The 20107-nt window shown below is 38.1% G+C and overlaps 3 protein-coding genes and 1 non-coding gene across 4 annotated transcripts; 3 read left to right on the top strand and 1 right to left on the bottom strand.

The window, feature by feature from the left end:
* Window positions 1–2717: 2717 nt before the first annotated feature.
* Window positions 2718–4819, bottom strand: LOC112349961. Its single transcript, XM_024685267.1, has 6 exons — window positions 4412–4819; window positions 4289–4352; window positions 3862–4238; window positions 3223–3771; window positions 3088–3145; window positions 2718–3034 (listed from the first exon to the last, which is right to left on the bottom strand). Exons 1-6 carry the CDS (start codon window positions 4817–4819, stop codon window positions 2718–2720), a joined length of 1773 nt encoding a protein of 590 aa, XP_024541035.1.
* Window positions 4820–5821: 1002 nt separating this feature from the next.
* On the top strand, window positions 5822–7312 carry LOC9648057 (AAA-ATPase At4g30250). The gene is made up of 2 exons (XM_024685266.1): window positions 5822–5968; window positions 6665–7312. Exons 1-2 carry the CDS (start codon window positions 5822–5824, stop codon window positions 7310–7312), a joined length of 795 nt encoding a protein of 264 aa, XP_024541034.1.
* Window positions 7313–14129: 6817 nt separating this feature from the next.
* On the top strand, window positions 14130–14201 carry TRNAH-GUG. The gene has a single exon. It is a non-coding gene; the product is annotated as a tRNA-His (tRNA).
* A 126-nt stretch (window positions 14202–14327) lies between these two features.
* LOC9647694 ((+)-neomenthol dehydrogenase) lies at window positions 14328–15369 on the top strand. Its single transcript, XM_024685366.1, has 4 exons — window positions 14328–14404; window positions 14490–14760; window positions 14818–15006; window positions 15107–15369. Exons 1-4 carry the CDS (start codon window positions 14391–14393, stop codon window positions 15287–15289), a joined length of 657 nt encoding a protein of 218 aa, XP_024541134.1. The 5' UTR covers window positions 14328–14390; the 3' UTR covers window positions 15290–15369.
* The last annotated feature ends 4738 nt before the right edge of the window (window positions 15370–20107 follow it).

Raw genomic sequence — 20107 nt, 5'->3', positions numbered from 1 at the left:
TAATTACACCTTTGACCACTTAGAGAAGTTTCACTCATAACCTCCATAAGTCATATTTCGAACTTGGGGACTTGCTAGCCTTGAGAATGGCATCCATACCACTCAGCTATTAGATTTGGTCCAAGTGCTCCACATGTCCAATCCCATGATGATCGCTTTGGGTTTTCATCCAACAACATATATTAGTATTCGGACTCAGACTTGAACTTAAACTCAAACTCAAACTCGAACTCGGACTTGGATTTGGTTTCGGACTTGGACTTAATCTCAGTTTCGGTCTTGATCTCGATTCCATCTCAGACTCCATCTCGGGTCCATTTTAGACTCTATCTCGGACTTTGTCTCGGGTCTATCTCATATTCCATCTTATGTCCATCTTCAGACTCCATCTCAAACTCCATTTCGGACTCCATCTCGGGTCCATCTCGGGTCCATCTCGGATTCCATCTCGGACTTCATTTTAGGACTTCATCTCAGGTCCATCTTAACACTTCCATATGTCATATGTTAGTTCTCTTGTGTCCCTTTTCTAGAAATTCATTTATTGCTCGCTTTATGCTCATTCTTTGAGCACTTTGTTAAGAGTTCCACTCTTGCTCTTGACTTTTCAAGTTAGAGTTTTTAGTTCAAATGTGTTACTCTCATTTAGCTTCCGTTTTGGCCACTACCACATGGCGTCCTTTCGACTCCACTTTTGGGGCTCTAGGATTTGTATCTCACATGTTGTTCAAGATGTGTTTAGGCCTCAAATAAACAAATACCCCATGTGTATATTTTGAATATTATATGAGATTTTTGGAGGCAGTCAACTTGCAAGCTATAATATAATGAGTTGCACCAAAAATAATGGCATATACATAGAAACCATAGCTTATAAGTTTACAATATGCTAAGGCAAAAAATTGAAATGCCTCTATTGCAATTTGGTTATGTTGTGAGTGAATAAGGCTCACAAATTTGGTATCAGCTAAACTAGTATCTTTTAGGTTGACAACTATATCAAAATTTGATAATCTCCTTAACATTGTTAGTGTGAATGTGATGAAGTACCTCTTTGGGTAGCACCTTATAATATACACCTTTCTAATTTGCCACATATATTTATACAATGATGGCATTGAAATTTTAAGATAGCATATGAGGTACACAATGGTCTTAGTCTCAAATTTAAGTGGATCTAGGTGCCAAATGCAGCTAGACTACTGAATCCCCTCAATTGCAAAAAATGACAAAAGGCCTGAAAATGTGTAAATGAATTGAATTTAAAAGGTTGGAAAATAATAGAATCTATAGGACAACAACATTATCACTATTGACACTTGAACTACAATTTGAGTCTGGATGAAAGGCCATCCTCCTCCTCTTCCTCCACCTCTTCTAGTAAATTGGAAGGATAGGTTTTACTGATACAAATTTGAAATAAATTTGTATATGGTAGGAACTTTGATGTGTATAGAGAGCAAATTAAAAGTGATTTAATGCCACTTCTTACACTACTAGCAAAAATGATTCAAACCAATCATGAGCAAATTATGTTACCTTCCACATCTAATGCCAACATACTGAATGACAGGGCATCTAACTTGATAGACTAGGGATCATCCACCTATTGTACTGGCATCAAGAACAATGCATGTGCTATCTATTACCATGGGATGAAGCTTTAATGCTCATTCAATAGAAAAACATCATATGGGTGTGAAATCTATCTATATCTTTACTATCCTTTTAGGAATTGCATGCCTTATCTGGCATTGAAAATGCTTGACCTCTGTATTTTCCAGGTAATTCTTTGTTTGCAGTCTCATGCTTCTTGTTGGGCACCACAAGACTGCCAAAACAAAATATAAGATAGATAAAAAATGATGACATCTATATTTTCCAGGTTGTACTATAACTTATGGTTTTTAAAGTTATTTAAGTTTTTTGTCAGAAAGAGAAAGAATATGTAATGTGTAACAGCAGCAATGTTGAAGAATGGCTAAGATTGTCTCCAACTTGAGAATCCCTTTATTGATGGTGCCTTATGAAATTTCTAACAGACATATCAGCATAAACACTGCGTGAAATGTGGTGTCCAGCTTCTTGAAATTGCGGTAAATCCTGAATCACTGTAGGCTTGATCCTTGCCTAAATGATACCATAGTATTCAGAGCTCCATCACGTGGCACGCACTCATTCATTGCAACTCAAGCAGAAAAGCTGTCTAGTGTATATTGCACGACAAGTCCATGCTATGTCACCTAGAACAAAAGGAGATTAAACAAGTGGTACAGAGAGACATTAAATCCAAGCTCAAAATGCTTCTCCTTCGCAAAGGAGGCACTAGGACGCACAAGAGGGCTCACCACCTTCACCGCCCGCGAGACGACTCGAAGGCAGGCCAGGCAGTTCGCCGCCATCTCCACAGTGCATCAGCCTGACATTCACCAAAGCCATGCAATTGAACCCTTCTTGATTCGCCTCCCTGGCACCTTCTTTCGAGGAATGCAATTGAACTTGATTCCCCTCCGTGGCACCTTCTTTCAAGCCTAGATCGCGGGGTTTGGGTCAGATTTCGACTGGAGATGGCGACTCCTCGTCAATGGCCGAATGAATGCGTCGGCATTGTTTAGAGGCTTTTAAATGTAGGCTCAATCTTATGCTTTTCACAAAAAGATTCGAAACATAATTTTATCCATTCATAGAATGAGACCAATGACAGATAAGTATATTGTTTAAATTAATCCTTTGAAAATTACATATGCTATAATATATGCAGAGAGCCTCGCATAATCCCCTCTGAATATTTTGCCCATTTTAAACCATAAATTTCTGTGTTCCTGATCAAAATATATACCACCTGCTGCAAACGCCTTGACCATAGCATCGCGTATTTCATCAGCGCTGGCTCCCAGGGCCCTCTGTATTTTGGGAGACTCTATCAACTTCTCAAGAGCTAGACATCTCTTCCTAGTCCCATCTGATGCAACAAAAATCCCACTCTTGTTCCGAACTGTAGCACGATTTGGGTGACTATTTAGAGCCATGTGGCCTACAAAAACAGCTTTAGTAAATACTTCCACCAAGCAAAGATAATTCACTCACACTCTTCTGTCCACGTTTTGCAGTCAATGTCTAGAGCCAAGTGATCCTCAAATATTACCTGCGCAAAACAACACAAAAAGAAAACAGAAATTTTTTTTGAGAAACACATTCCAACGGAAAAAACACTGTGCGTACGTGAACAATGTAGACGATCATGGCACCGAACGGCACTTTGTTTCTCAGTTGTTTAGGGCCGCCGTCAAAGTAATGCTCCGGAACTCTGGACTGGAATTTGAAGATTAAAATCAGCCCTCTCCATGCCAGCTCCCTTATTTCTCCCAGCTCGGATTGCGAGCAAGGGACCCCATCCGGCTCCCACTGCGCGTTCCTGCATAGCTGCACGAAATGGCCGCTAAGATCCTTGCCGAAAACGGCAGCGGCGGCACGGTAGAGCTGGCGCTCGTCGCTGCTTCCCACTGGCACCGACTGTGCGTGCTCCACGATCGACTTGCCCGTCGAGCACAGCGTCTGGAGCTCGGCATGGTCCCGCTGCCCCTTCTTCGTCAATGTCCAAGTGTAGATCAGACGGCCAATTTGCAAGCTTGCATCCGTAAAGTCCATAACGTATGGAATCTCGCGAGGCCTGTGCTGGTAAACGAGCGACCTCCTATGCACCCAACGCTCCAGAGGTAAAAGAAGGCTTTTGTCCCACTCGAATTTGTGCGTCACTTCTGCGTCCACCTCCTGCCAAAATAAAATAACAATTAAAAAAAGAAAGAATAAGAAGCCTTAAGAGTCTCATCTGTGTTTTGCAAGTCGAGCTAAGGATTTTACCTCTAACACCTGACGGACGCCGGGGGTGAGGTCGATCGACTGCCACTCTACCATCGGGAGTTCCTTGATGCAAACATTAAAGACCCTGTCGATGTTCTCCCTGGGTAGCAGATAGAAACCCTTAAATCTGCATGCGTGCACCGTGTCTAGGAAGAAGAGCAAGACGTTGCCCAGGTGCCCCCCGCCGCCAGCTTTGGCTTGAGCTAGGAAAGCGTCGAGCCATTCGAGCGGCTGCTTGTTTACCTGGACCTGGAGCTGCAACCACGCGAAGAAGAGCACGCAGAGTTGCTCGCTCACATCAAACAGGCGCATGGCATCCAGAAGACATGTTCGCGTCGAGAAAGTACAGGGAACTCTAGACATGAGCGACACAAGATCTGCACAGGCGACTGGTTAGAAAGTGAAAAGGAAAAAGGAGAAGCCATACGTGTAATTCCTTCCTCTGAAGACATCGCGTCGGTGGCTGGCGTCTGAATGTCTCTCTCCTTGAGCTGCGACCATAGAAAAAAGCTCTTTTACCGCTTTCCCACAAGAAATCTCGAGAACTCACCTCTTCAAGCTTGAGTACAGCGTAGTGGCAAGGGAGCACGAAGGGCAGCAGTTTCCGGTCACCATAACGTTGCTGGTTGGAGCGACCTCGCTGGCGCATGAAATAGTCCACAGCGATGAAGAGGTGCAAGAAATTCTCCGGGATGGGAACCCGGAGGACGTGGGCGATTGCCATAGTCCAAATCTTCCACTTGAGCTCCGACACACTCGACCCATCTACATCGTAGAACCACGACGCCCCTGCTGAAGAATCCAGCTCCAGCCCAAAGCGCTCGAATGCCCCTGCCACCACTCTCAGCAATCGGGTACCTATGCTGCTCTGGAACCAATCGGACACGATCAGACCGACGCGCGGATCCCATCCCACCGCCGGAGTCATTTGCTCTGGCTGAGCCCATCCCACATCCATTAGCCCAATAGGTTCAAAGGTCTTTTTATTACTAGGAATATTATATTCTTTTCGGAAGGATCTTTCGAAAGATTCACCAGGCAACTAAGAATATTAAAAGAATATTTTACCAGGAGTATTAAACTTATTCTGTTGGGAAGGATCTTTTGAAAGATTCACTACAATCCAACATGGATACTAAGGTTTCACAAGGCAGCTCTCTCTCTCCTCGTAGAGCATGGAGAAGGCAAGATTTGGTAGCCCATGCCTTGGGAGATGGAGGGCTCTTGACATTTTCCAATATGTGCTCCGCCGCTAGCATTTGTCCTCCTTGCTCCTTGGCTGCTGTTGGGTGGTTTTGTCAGGAAGAAGATGCTGGCCTGGCCGAAGCGGGTGCTACAGCCTCACAGCACTTGCAGCTCTTGGTGGTCAGTGGGTGTGAAATAAATCATTGGGTAGTTTTCTCATTCTCGCAGCAGCAGAAACAGAGCAAGATGGCAGGCGGCTACTTCGCCCATCTCGGTTCCCTCATGGGCTTTATCATGATTCTCAAGCAGATAAGTTCCTTCTCGGTTGCTCAAGCTCAGGAGGCTGGTATCCTGACTCTGGTGGGAGACAGCACTCTCAATTCCCGAATACGTCTGCAACAACAGCAACGAGATCTACGACCTGGTCGACCTCTACGTTGCACATCTCACCAAAACCAACACCAAGAGCTCGGCAAACAGGATCCAGTTCACATGAGTGAAGAACGCCAGCAAGCCGAATTGCAACCTCGCCAGGGGCGAGCGAGTGGAGGACAAGTTCAAAGGGGTGACATTCTCCTGGGTCTGCAATGTCAGCGAGCCGTCCAACCGTGGAGGCTTCAGCTATTTTGATCGAAGTGGAGGAACACACCGAGAGTACGTTGTCCAAGTTCACAGGAGGCACACGTATACACTCTTGCCTGAGTACACAAGGGAAGTTATCAAGCTCGGGGAGAGCTTGAAGCGACAGAACCAAGACCGGCAGCCCTACACCAACATGGCAAACTCACGCGAGTGGATCTACAGGGACAGGGAGAAATGCATAATACAGCACCCCTCTCTCTTACGTGGTTGCCCCTTTGCCACGCTCACTCCTCGCTTCCTCCGTGGCGCGCTTAGTCACGCCCAGCTCTGCACCCTAAATGTTTAACGACTAACTTTAAATTAGTAACGTTAAACTTTAACTAGTAAATGTTGTTAACACGACTATAATTTTATAATTAGCCAGTGAATGAACGGCTATAATTTATAAGTATATAACTTGTGATTGGTTTACGTTTTTCCTCATTGTGTTTTATATTTGTACTCCTTATATTTTCTTTCTTATTTTATTCATTCTCTTTAGTATTATGGTTAGATTGGAATATGTAAATCATGGTCAAGATAGTATTCTTTCTTTCTCTGATCTTATTGAGAGAATTAACTAGTAATTATAATTAAATTTTTAGGAACAATTATATATAGTGATTGTTGGGTTGGAGTGGTTGAATCAATTAACTTCACTCATTATATTAAGCTATACAATCAAGATAATGCTATTATATTATAATAAATAGTATATTTTATTTTGTACTTTTAAATACTTAAAAATTATTGAAAATAATATACTAGAACAATCTTTAATTTATAGTAATGAGCATGTAAGCAATGCAAATCCAAATAAGCAAATGGGGCCACCCTAAATAAAGGGGGGTGCTGTATTGTGCATTCTACCCCCGGTGCCTTTCAAGCATGGCTCGACTTTCTCGAGCCTGGCACTGGATCCCAAGCTCAAGAACAAGATCATCCAGGACCTGGACTCGTTCAAAGCTGGAAAGGATTTCTTTGAGCGGGTTGGCAGAGCTTGGAAGCGTGGGTATCTCTTGTACGGGCCTCTGGGGACTGGGAAGTCGTCATTGCGAACTACACGCAGTATGATGTCTACGATATGGAACTGACGGAGGTGCAGAGCAATGCAGACTTGAGAAAGCTGCTCATGGGGATTTCCAACAAGGCGATCATCGTGATCGAGGACATCGACTGCTCGCTGGAGCTCAAGAAGAGGGGGAAGCCGGCAGCGGAGGAAGAAACCGAGGAGAAAGATGGAGAGTCCGAGAAGAAAAACAAGAAAAAGGAGCAAGAGAGCAGCAGGGTCACACTTTCGGGGCTACTGAATTTCATCGATGCGCTGTGGTCTTGTAGCAGGAGTGAGAGGATCATCATCTTCACGACCAACCACAAGGAGGATCTAGACCCTGTGTTGTTGAGGTCCGGCAGGATGGACCTCCACATTTTCATGGGCTACTATGGATTTGAGGCGTTCAAGGTGCTGGCGTGGACTCACCTTGAAATCTCACAACAGGAGCAGTTTGAGGAGGAGTTTGGAGAGATCGAGGAGCTGATCGCCAAGGTTGAGATTACTCCTGCTGATATTGCAGAGGTGTTGATCCAGAACAGGGGGAACTCGAGAGGGGCTCTAGAGAAAGTGATTGAGGCTCTCCAGGATTGAAAGGAGCAGGGTGCAAAGAAAGAGGAAAATGAGAACAAGCAGGAATGAGATGTTGTGAAGTCTGTAAATAATAGTTATCACATGAACATCCCATTGTTCAAAAAAAAAGTTGGAAGTGTCAGGGTAACAAGGATAAAATGAGAAAAATTGAGGAAAAACAATTATGAAAGAAGAAAAAGTGGATAAAGAAACAATTTGCAATGTGAAATTAAAAGAACATATGCTTAAAACTTGGAAAATAAAGTATTTTTTATCATAAAATATTTTGGCCACCACAATATAAACAAAAGATTCACACCACTCAACCTCCTCAATATACTTAACATTTGAGATAAGAAAATCAATAATAACATCCACACTCTCAAAGGAATATATAAACTCCTCAGTAGCAATAGTAAAGCAAAGGCTTTCAGTAGCACTCACGAGTGGGAACATACATTCAACTCGAAACTCTAGCCAAAGTGACTCAACTTTTGGAACAAAGGAATACTTAATAACAGAACTAATCAAAAATTTTGCCAATGAAACAAAAGCAAGATTCTCAATTTCATGAACACATTTAACATCAAGATTAATATGAGGAGGATAGAAAACACTCCACTCAACATTGGATTGAGAAAGAGAATTATGAGAGTCATAAATGATCAATGTGCTAAGAGAAGAAAACACTATAAATGAGGAAGAAATACTAAGAACATGAGAAAGTGGCTCAAGCCGAGAAATAAGAAAAGGTCAGGAAAGAGCAGAAGGGAAAGAGAAAGGATCAGATGGAAAATTGAAATATTGATACCTACCTCGCAAAATCTCCACTTCATCTCCAAAGCTATTTTCATAATAATCAAGTTCGAGCTCATACACATCGTTTTCCCATAAACTTGATCCTTGAACATTCTCCAAGAATTGGAATGCATTATCCATAACTCGCCAATCAATATTATGATCATATTCCACATAAACAGGAGATGGCAGAACACCAAGGATAAGACAAACCGTGTAATCACGTCTCATGAAAGCTAGAGATGGCAATACACCAAGGATGGGTGCAACATCAACATAATCACACCCTACAGCATCAAAAGTTCAATCCAATGGAGTAGTATTAGCAGCTTTAAGTGACATACTCCTTAATTGATGACGACATGGCATAGTAGAAGAAGAGAATGCAATGAAGATAAAAAATAAAAAAAAGGAGCAAATCTAAGCACAACAATAACTAAAATTTTAGATTTTGCAAAAAGTTAATACAAATCTAGATCTAAAAGAGAATGAAGAAATAAGAACAAAAAAGCACAATCTTGAACACTAGAGCAAAACACTACCAAAAAACTTTGCCTTTCAAAGCTAAATTGCAATGCCCCTCATCTCCACTAATGTGAGTGTTTAGAATATAGGAATAAGTATATTAATTGGGGTTTATATAAGAATGGATGGACAAGATTATGTCTCAAATGGATAGTCTATATACTATAGTACTATAATTAGTGTATTACCTAGTTAGGGTAATACATGTATATACATACATGTATTTACATACCTTTCAAAGGTAAATCACTAAAAAAGAATTTGAATTAATGTTTGAAATCTTTGTTGAAATTTATTTGATAACATATATCCATAAAGTATATAAAAGGTAGATACATATATATATAGAGTATATACTAGATAATGATATTAAATATGTTTTAAAACAATAATTTACTACTTAAAATTTGTTAGATGAAATAAAATATTGTTTAATCATAAAACTGGTATAAAAAGTGGTTTTTATTTTACTTGCCTTAGCAAAGAAGATTTTCTTCAATCACCAAATCAAATGTATATTATATATATACAATTTAGCTGTAATTTTTTCTATTATGAAATATTTTAATATGGGAAACAGAAACATCAGGAAAAGGTATTGAATGTTTTCTTTATATACAAAAAGATACGAATCTTGTAATTTATGATAGAAAATATATTGTTATATGGTCTAATAATTTATATTAGAAAGATAACATTTTCATGTTGTGTAGAAAATACAAGTTATATAGCTGTATTTAACACAAATGGACAAGCTTTTATATGGAGATCTAAACTAAAAATGAATACACTTTGAAACTAATTTATTTAAAATTATAAGTTCTTAGCATCTATAAAAGATAATTACACTACTAAATGAAAATCTTGGAAAAGCTTTTTAGAAGTTAATTTAAATATGTTTAATAAAGAGTTAATATAATGAAGCAGTCAATTTTTGTGGATAATTTCCTATTAAATATCATTTTGCAATAAAAATGGAATAAAAATAACTTGAATATGAAATCTTTGTTTTTACTTGAAAAGACAAAGTGGGGCACCCTATAAAATTGAGGTTTATACAAACCCTAACATGTATACTAAACTTTTAAAAGTAAAGTTAGATATTCTATCACAATTTAAACTCAATAATTTATCAAAGAGAAATTATCATTGATTCAAACAAAATGATACACAGTCAAACACACTTTGTCTACCATAGAGAACACTGGTAAGAGTCTAAAAAACACGCTCACCTCTTCTTTACCTTCTTTGGTATGAGAAACAAGACTCATTTATGTCAAAGTATATTACCATACTTGGAAAAAGTTGTGACAGTAATTGGTTTGTACAACTAAGCATAGCATTCTTTCATAAATAAACTCTGCCTCCCCACAAGTAGGTCAAATAGTCTTGTTCCTTTGTTGACCAGGTCAATTTAGCTGAATACTGCTTCATTGTATCAATTAACAATCAAGTGGGCATGCTTGCAAGGTTGCAAGGAGCTCTAATAGGCATTTGGGTTGAGTGGATCAACTAAGAAACTCAACCACATTTCTTTCTTTCTATTTTGTAGCAATCCTCCAGAAATGTGGGAATTTGAAAGCTTAAACTAAGGCTGAAGAGTAGCAACAGATTTTGAGCTTGACATTTTAAATACATGATATGTGGATTTAACTAGGGTGTGGGGAGGTTTTTGACGAGCAATGTCATATTTGCAACTCTTAGGACCATTCTTTTTACTGCATATACTTATAGGGTTTTTGTTAACTCCAACAGAGGCAAAAGGTAATACCTTTACTGTTCCTGTATCAAATCTTTGATAAGAAGATAGTTCAAGGCTTGTTCAAGACCTGGAACTCTTTTGGTATCCTTTATTAAATAACTTTAGCTTAATTTCACATAAAACTTTTATTTGTTTAGATCCAAGAATGAATGGATTAGATTGAATCCAATCCATATTTAAGGTAGTGTTTTACTCCCAGCAGGATTTGGCAAAACATAATTGTATCATTTATTGAAGAGCTTATTAAAGATATGGGTAACCAAAGACATATGTTTGAGGTTTTCACACTCAACTGCATCACTAGAAACATATTCTAATTGGAACTAAAACATCATGTAAAAATGATTTAGTAACATATAGTGTATATATCATATGTCTTGCTAGATAATAATATAAAATATTCTTTAAAACATCAATTAATTTCTAATACATTGTAAGAATGTTTATTTTATAAAAATTATATTAAAAGTGGACCACATTACTCTTTTTTCTCTTGAGGAAATTTTCTTCAATCACCAAATTAATTATATACTTTACATATGAAATTTCACTGTAATTTAGATCTTTATTATGGGAAGATTTTAATATGTTAAATTAAAACATCACTTACAGATAGATAGTAATCTTGTAATTTATGATAAAAAATTTTACATAAGAAAAACCAAAGCAAACCCAGATATTGTTGCATAGTGCAGTAATTTATTCTTTATATAGTCACAGCCGAGTTTGAGTTACACAGCACATACCCTACACTAAACAAGCCTGCACAAGCTACATTTGCACACCATGGACATGGATCAGCTATACTGAACATTGTAGAGAATTCCATCAAGAATAAGATTTCAGCCTTGGATTTCTAAAACCATGTTTGGTTACCATGTTAGCTAGGAGTTTGTCTTTGCCAAACCTTGTGGGTGAGGAGAGTGTCAATGTGCACAAATTAAAGTAGTTTGGGACAGTGCCTAAAGTTGATTAGTGAAATACTAATACTTTTAAGATGTTCTTGTCAATATATTTACTAATACTAAATCAACTAATACTAATCAAATACTAATCAACTTTAGGCACTGTCTTTCACTGAAGTATAACAACATTTCTTAAAGTGCATACTTATGACACCTGTACTCTTTCTTGCTCATTCTTTGTTACTACAGGTTTGATTAAGTTATTCCAACTTTGTATGGTTGTCCCTACAAATACTGCTTCATGTGAGTGAGGTTTTTGTTGCAGGAAAACATTAAATTAACACTAGAGCCTCTTTAAAGCTGCTACTAGTTAGATTTTTTATTTGTATTCAAATGACAACTTTAATTTACAAACTCATCGTCATGAAACCACTAAAAAAAAAATTATTAGTCAAGTTTTTTTAGTAGTTGGCCAATATTAAGCCCTGGTTTGGTACGTTCCTTCAAAAGATCCAAGGCTTTTCATTTGAGTTTGAATTTGTTTTAATTGGTTCCAGGTTTGCAATTTGAAGATCATTGAGAAGAGTGGCTACCAAGCATTGCCATGGGTGCATTACATCAGAACAGCGGGGCGAATACAAAGAATGATCCAACTTTTTAACTTGTCAAATAACTTTGGATATTCCCGCCAAATCTTAGGCTTAGGTTTTCTGCCAGGACGTCCACGATGTGAGTTCTTTTTGCTGCGAGGGTGATTGCCAGGCCGGGCATGCGCTTATGTGGAGAATGTCCGTGACAATGATCTTGCTCGAAGGTCTGTTCTTCCGGAATTGCAGTTTGAACGGTTTTTAATCAGTGATTTTGAGAGTGGCAGGGAACGAGTACATGCAGCCTTTCAGCATCAACGGTGTTTTCCCGACAACGGCTTTCTTGATCAGGGAATGACCATCTCAGCAAGTAAATTAAACGAATCCTCCCTGTTTCCGATGCTCCAAATATTTTTGAAATCTTCATTTGTGAAAATTGGAATGTTATTTGCTATAACGATGGTTCTGCAATAGTAAACTTCTCACGAGCGGTTTCACAAAAGTTGATATGGGGACACTCACCTTGGATTGGAGAAAAATCTAGTAAAGCATCCCGTACGGAGCACTATGCAGTTTCTTCAACATTCTTTTGTTGCACTCGTTGCAAAGCCGCAGGAATTATGAGCGTTGTACCGCTTGCAATTTCTACTACTAGCCAAGGATCGTCTGGAGCAAGACTCAGCTGCTGTAACATCTGTTCAAGAAACTGGTAGGCCTTTTAATGCACTTGTGGCTTGACTCTTTTCATCCTCAGGTGAAAGACGTCTTGAAGAAGGAGCAATGCTGCTGGTGGACAGGTGCGTGGTCTGTAGTTTGACAAAATGAGCGACATTGATCGCGTTGCCATTCACGAAGTTATGGAACAGCAAACAGTATGCCCGTTGCAGTGTCGTGGCTGCAGCGAATCCTATCTACAGAACTGTAAGTCTTGAACGCAACGCTAATCAATCACTGATGTTTGTTCCAGTACGATCGATCACTTACTCCTACAAAACTTGTAACAAAAGATATAGGGCTTCCGGACTCTCTTCTGTCACGATTCGACTTATTGTTTATTGTTCTTGATCAATTGGATGCAGATACTGACCGCCAAATTTCTGAGCATGTGCTGCGAATGCACCGTTTTCGAGCACCCGGCGAAGATGGAGGTAAATAGCGAGCCTAGTATGTTTTTGAATGGTGACAATGACTTTTCAGGTCTGCCCGCTATAGGAAATGTCGAGAACGATGAACATGAATTAGGAACTACGATGTTTGTGAAGTATAATCGTTTCTTGCACGGGGCAAACAAGAACTTCGCGCGAAAAGTCTACAAATAACGATAAGTTTTTTAAAAAGTTCATAAATCATGCCAAGAGTAGCAACGAACCAAAGCTAAGTGAATGAAGAGGTAAGTTTCTCCCTCGCGCGTCGTTGGCGCTTTGATTCCCATGCTTTGCAGGCATCAACCAAAATCATCAAGGCTTACGCAATTATGGGAACTCGTAGCTCTGAGGTACGTAAATAACTGGGGTCACTCTCTCATGTTTTCTCCCACCGTCAGGAGGCACTTTGCCAATCACGCTCGAGACCATGATACGTCTTTCAACCGCACACGCAAAGCTCAAGGCAAGTACGGTGTTTCTTCCTCGGGAATGACATGATAACTTCATGTCTCTCTTTTTACAGGTGCTGAGGGAGGACGTGAAAGCAGCTCTAATAGTAATGAGATTTGCTACATATGACGAAGAGCTAAACGAGAGAAGGAAAAAAAAAAAAAAAAAAACAGGATGCGGAACAGGAAACCCCGGGTACAGAGAGGTATGTTCGATCAACCCTTTGCCTTTGCGGGCTCATGTTGATCTTTATTTGCAGATGGAAACAGCGTAGAAGTAATGGTGGCACAGCCGAGGAGCCTCCAATAACAAGGCTCATTTTATTCACATCTAGGAGTACTATTATCAATGCTGAACTCCTCTCTTTTTTTCCCAGTTGACACTGCAGACGCTCCGCAAAGCGTCCAAGATGTCACTGTTCTCTAAGATGGGGTCATGAAGTTCATGCCATGTTTCGTCTGAAAGCTTCTTGCTTATTTCTCCTTGGCGTTCTTCGTGTTCATTTCCAGGACCAATCTCAAACTAGGACAACATCTCCAGTCCAATCGACCACAAAAGATGAGATTGTGCTGACAATCCGGTACCATTCTCACGCAAGGAGATCAATTTTTTTCTCAGGAAATAAATATAAATCTAGTGGAATTATTTACCCACTTAACAAGTAATGTGGCTGTAGTTTAGTGGTGAGAATTCCACGTTGTGGCCGTGGAGACCTGGGCTCGAATCCCAGCAGCCACATCCATTTTGTGCTAAACAAAATTGTAGTCTGCTTCTTTATTCTTTGTTTGAGTTGCTAATCGACAAATCCCCGAGAAGACTTTTCTTTTCCAGCAATAACCCCACTGTCCTTTCACGCAAATAAAAGCACAAGACCAGCACCACAATATCACATCTCAATCGTGCGTGCAACTGTTGCCTTCTTGAGCTATGGCGGACTCGCAGTAAGTGTTCTGGAGAAATACTTCTTACATTTGCTTGACTCAAGTCTCTTCCATGTAAATCAATGCTCTTTTCCTGGACAACAAGATGGTGGTCCAAAGATACAATTGCGGTGGTGACTGGGAGCAATAAGGGGCTCGGATTTGCCATTGCTCAAGGCCTGGCACTCAAGGGAGTGACTACAATCCTGACATCCAGAGACGAGCAAAGGGGATTGGCGGCTCTAAATTCTCTCAAGAAGGATCAAAAGATCAATCCGGAAACGCTTCACTTCCATGTCTTGGACGTGAGAAGCCCGTCATCCATCCAAAACTTTGCTAAATGGATCGAAACTAAGTTCAATGGCGTCGACATATTGGTATGTTTGAGTTCTCCCCTGAATTCTGGCAATAATTAATGAATCTATGTTATAAAGGTTAACAATGCTGGAATCTCAAGAAATGATCACTTGGGAAATCCAACAGTGGAGAGTTCCAAGGATGTTATCAGCACGAACTACTACGGAACGAGGATGGTGATCGAGTGCTTGCTCCCTTTCTTAAGATCACAATCTCCCCATGGGTCTCGCATCACCAATGTGAGTTCAGCAACAAGCCGAATGGATGTAAGTCTCTTCTGGATTTAGCTATAAACTCTCGGTGCTTAAAAGTCTCTTCGAAACCAAGCCGTGGTACAAAAGATTTCTAACATTGACAAGCTCTCAGTCAAAACTTTGTACAAAGTGGCAGAGGAGTTCATCGAGGACGTGGAGCATGGCCAACTTAGAGAAAAAGGGTGGTCTGGGATCTTTGGAGCATACGACTATTGCTTATCTAAACTCCTTATCAATGCTTACTCAAGAGCGATGGCATGGAATCTCCCCAAACAAGGTTGTAAAATCTTTGTGAATTGCATGTGTCCAGGGCTGACGAGCACCGATATGTCGAGGAATAATGGTCATTCGGCTCAAGCCGGGGCTGAAACAGCTATTTGGCTGGCATTGCTTCCAGCCTCCGAATCTACAACAGGGAGGTTTTTCTCCAACAAACAAGATGTTGGTTTTGATCACATCCCACTCTACTTGGAGAAAGGTACTTCTTCAGTGCTTCTGGATGAGTTCAATGAATGTAGCAGAACAGCCATGCCTCCGTTGTATCCAGTGTTTCTCGAAATGTATTAATTCGACTGAAGCATGCAAATAAAGTCAAACTAAAACTTCAACAAGCTTACCAAAAAAGAATGCAATTGTGGCTACTGGGATCTCCACAGCCACAACATGGAATCTCACCACTAACTACAGCCACATTACATTACAAAGGACTCCTTTGACCGTTTAGTTGATGAAGTCAATTCAAACATGATATGCATGCTTGAATGTTTGAGCTTGGATCAATGGCCCTGGAGCAGCTCGAAACCACATGATAAGTAGGGCAAGGGCTCTATCATTGCCCACAGGATCTTGTGCTTGTGAGGTTGCAAGGAGCAGGCATAGGGTCGAGTGGGTAACTTGGGGGACCATCTCTCTCCATTTTTGTAACAATCCTTGAAGTGTGGGAATATGAGAGTGAGTTTATACTTTATTGGCAGATTTGAATCTACTTATCCAAAGTGTATGGAAATGTGGGGATGTATAAGAGAATGGCCACCCAAACAAGGGTAAACTCAATTTTATTGACAATATTGGATTATGATTATATATGGTGAAACACTTATGAAACTTTGTATCTTGTGACATGTATACTAAAGAGATAATAAATAATATCCTAATTTGAATGTTGAAAATTCATGTACTTTGCAATCATCATTTTGAAGGTTTGAATGAACTGTTCTACCAAACCATCTATTTGTGAATGATAAATACTAGTGAAAGTGTAGTGTATCCTCAACCAAAATGTTAAAATGTGAAATACCTCAGCTATAAATAGAAGATTATTAACTAACAAAATCCATTCTAGGGAAGAATATTAGAACATCACTCGATTGAGGAGAAAGTATCTAATAGTAGTTGCAAATGCACTAACAAGAGCACTAGTTTCCACCAATGAGTCAAGTAGTCAAAGAGATAATGACATACTCATTCTCAATAGTCAACCATGGAAAATACCTTATTAAATTTAACACCACCAACTCAAATAAATGGGAAATTGTAATTAACTCCAATCGTCCTTCCACAATATGAGGGGGAAACTTGGCACATCTACACATATATTGAATAACATCATGTCACATCTTTGGCCAATTAAAAGACTTATACAACTTCTTAGTAACGATGCTATATATACCCATCTAGAATATAAGAGTCATGATAGGTGTGGAGAAAGAGTGGAATAAAAACTAAAGGCACCACTAGCCATAAATGATTATCATAATCAGTCCTCATAAAATAAAGAAGTTCGTACTCAAGATGAATATTAAGAATATAAATGGCAAGTCATTAATAATTAATATAGGATTCTCAAACCCATCACAAAGCTTTTAAATTCACAACTCAAGTTTTTGAGTTTCATAAGCTTTATCAAGAGAAGATAAATTTTGTGCCGCACCTTGTGGACACTAAATATTAAGTATAGTAATCAATAGCACAGAATCCTCATCTAGAAAATCCATGGATACTAGAATAATAATTTAATAAAAAACAAGTGAACAAAGTGAAGAAGGGAGAGGAACTCAAGAAAGAGTATTAACATTAAGTATAGAACTCCCCAAGTGATGAACAATCTCAATATATATTTGAAACTTTAGAGTTCACCAAACAATAAAACCAACCAAGTTTTTGTACTTCAATAATAATGCAACTATAATATAATCACCTTTTAGTAATGTATAAGAACCATGTAAATATACATGAAACTTTTTGAAATGCCAAACTATTGCTAAACACTCCTATGTTGTGGAGTGGTTCATCTTTACTAATTATAATGTACAACTGATGTATGCAATAAGATACTGCTAACTAAACACACTCATACTTTTCTATATCAATACACCCCAAGACAAATATCAGATAAATGCTAATTCTTAATCCTCAAACTAAATGAAAGATGATATTAATGACTTCAACAATGCTTATAACAGTGTAGTATGATTAAAAAGATGATCAACAAAATAATCAAGATTTTGCATTTTGCCCAAAAAGCGTTATATATCATTCACACACTTCAAAGTATGGAACTTCAGAACAACCTATAAGCTAAAGATTGACAACCTACCATTGTCTTGATAAAAGTTGAATGAGGAAATTAGGGTAGACAAAATAAAAATGTTTATCAGAGATCCACCACATTTATCAGAAGATACATGTTGCTTATAGACCCAGACAAAAGTTGGTTGATCCCCACTTTGTGTGATTAAGCAAAAGTATAAGAAAGCAAAAACTAAACTATCATGTATACCTAATTAGGCCAATGAATAATAAATTTAACAAAATTGCTTAAACAGCTCGATGAATTACCGAGCGAAATACTTGACAATATTCTACTTAAGGTATACAAAAGTTTGACTCCTAGTACTTTTACTATTATTAAAGGTGTAATAATACACTTAGATTACTTTGTAAGTGTGTAAACGAGACTTATATCTGTGGAGTTACCTATACAAAAAGAAAATAATACCAAAATTCTTCTTAGACAGAGAGATAATTTGCCTATCCGAGCTAAATGCAAATCCTAGGTATTATAATTTGCAAAGGATTTATAAAATTCTACCTACTAGACAATTACTAAAATTTTATGCAATCTTAGGCAAAAAAAGCTATTGTGGGAACTTTAACGGTTCATAATAAAGTTTAGACACCCATAGGTAGAAATACACTTGATGATAATTGGGCTAATAGATGTTGAATCAATTCTTAATTTGGATTGATAGGCAATAAAATTTTATGGAGTAAAAATCTTTTAAGGTGGAACACACATGAGCAAGATAGATACACTATGAAAAACAACATTTGTTCCTCGAGAAATTTTTGGGATTTCAATATAAAAAATGTCCTAAACATTTGGCTTCTAGAAGAAAGCCATTCTCATTCCAAAATTGATTGGGAAGCTAAATGTTTGCTTCTAAGAGTGATTAATAAGTCAATTTACAAGGGGAATACATTGCATACTAAAACCTTATCACTCATTCCACGAACGAGGAATAATAACTAGGCTTACCAAGTAGCAACACCAATAGACCTCCAAATATATAGGTATAAACTAACAATTGATTTTATTTATAAATCTTTAAAGGGCATAGTTTTTATGCATAAAATTGTCATTGTTTATACCAAAAAAGGTAATAGATATATAATATTTCCTTCATAATCTGATGAGCAAAAGACATTTTGAAAAGAAGTATTCATAAGATTTAAAATGAGATTATAAAGCACTTGCTCATGATATTTGCAATCTTAACCCCCCCCTTCAGAACATATTAAATCATTACTCAACCAAGTTAGAGAAAAACTTGAAAGAGAGTGAGCTAAAAGCATATTAAGTACATTTCAACGAAGAGGAGATCAGAAATCTTAATATAACTTTGACGGTCATCTAGAATACATAAATTCACATACTATTCCTCCTTGGCACTATCAACACATAGAAAATGCCTCTACTTCAGCTGAAAGTAGTGAAATACAAAACAATTAGAGTGATTCCCCACAAGAGGAAGAATAACTAAATTTACAACTTTTTCCCTTTGATAGTGATCTATATTCCCCTATGAACTAAATATTTGTTTTGTCTATACTAGTTGCAAAATAGAGCATTTCCTGTTAACTTGCAATGAGCATGATAACAATTACAAGAATGATAATATGCACTGTCATTACATATTCATCCTTTCTTAGAATCAAAGGAGAGGACCCATAATTGCATATTAAGCAATATACAAAAGCAATTAAGTTCAATCAAGTAAATGGGCAAAAAAAGAATCTTTTTCCCTATATGCTTAAAAGCAAAGCCAAAGACTAGTATTATAATAATGATGTCATAAAACTTGGCATATTTGATGAGTAGACAAAGCTTTTCCTTAAAGCTTTCACTATGAAAATAAACCTAAAAGAAAACTATAATGAGTTGCAAAAGTTTTATTAACGAAAGTTTGAAATAATTGAGGAATATACAACTTGATTCAATAATGTTATAAGTATTGTAAAGACTTAGTGTTAGACAAAACATATCTATGTCTATACATACAAGGCCTCAAAAAAATTTATCGTATTCATGTGATAAAGAGAGGTCATGCAAATTTTGATGACTTGAAAAAAAAACTATGATTAAGAAGTCTTAAATTACAAATCAATCTCAAACAAAAAATTTGGTGTACCAAATGCAAAAATGAAAACCATAACAAAGAAGAATGCAAACTCCAACTAATCAAGTGTCAATTTTATGAAAAAGAGGAGCATTCAGCTGAATGCCCCTTCTTCATTGGGCTCTGATTATAACACAAACGCTAGGTAGTTTTTTTTTATCTAACCATTCTACCTCAACGTGCCTAGTTATAGGTTATATATCCTTAGGAGGCCTATCATTTTTGCTTAATGATTTAGCATGATTATATAGCCTAAGATAACAAATAAGAGTCTTAGCTTGATCATACTCTTTTAATCTTTTATAATTTTTAGGCCTATTATAGCCTCTTGGCTAATCATATTCTCTAGGCCAATTATAGTCTCTAGGCCTATTTCCTCATGACTAAGTGGATAATCTCAAAAATTACCTCTAAACAAATAATCCCAATGGTCA

The sequence above is a fragment of the Selaginella moellendorffii genome, unplaced genomic scaffold (assembly GCF_000143415.4).
Source record: "Selaginella moellendorffii unplaced genomic scaffold, v1.0 SELMOscaffold_44, whole genome shotgun sequence".
NCBI classification, from domain to species: domain Eukaryota; kingdom Viridiplantae; phylum Streptophyta; class Lycopodiopsida; order Selaginellales; family Selaginellaceae; genus Selaginella; species Selaginella moellendorffii.
Note: the sequence above shows the minus strand (reverse complement) of the source record. Positions and strands in the feature narration are given on the sequence as shown.

Coding starts and splice junctions, on each gene's coding strand:
- LOC112349961 (XM_024685267.1), bottom strand. CDS start 4,819: ATGGATGTGGGATGGGCTCAGCCAGAGCAAATGACTCCGGCGGTGGGA. Junction 4,353..4,411: donor CTGTACTCAAGCTTGAAGAG/GTGAGTTCTCGA, acceptor CTATGGTCGCAG/CTCAAGGAGAGAGACATTCA. Junction 4,239..4,288: donor TTCAGAGGAAGGAATTACAC/GTATGGCTTCTC, acceptor TCGCCTGTGCAG/ATCTTGTGTCGCTCATGTCT.
- LOC9648057 (XM_024685266.1), top strand. CDS start 5,822: ATGGCAAACTCACGCGAGTGGATCTACAGGGACAGGGAGAAATGCATA. Junction 5,969..6,664: donor CCCAGCTCTGCACCCTAAAT/GTTTAACGACTA, acceptor GCGGGTTGGCAG/AGCTTGGAAGCGTGGGTATC.
- LOC9647694 (XM_024685366.1), top strand. Junction 14,761..14,817: donor TCAATGGCGTCGACATATTG/GTATGTTTGAGT, acceptor TATGTTATAAAG/GTTAACAATGCTGGAATCTC. Junction 15,007..15,106: donor CAGCAACAAGCCGAATGGAT/GTAAGTCTCTTC, acceptor ACAAGCTCTCAG/TCAAAACTTTGTACAAAGTG.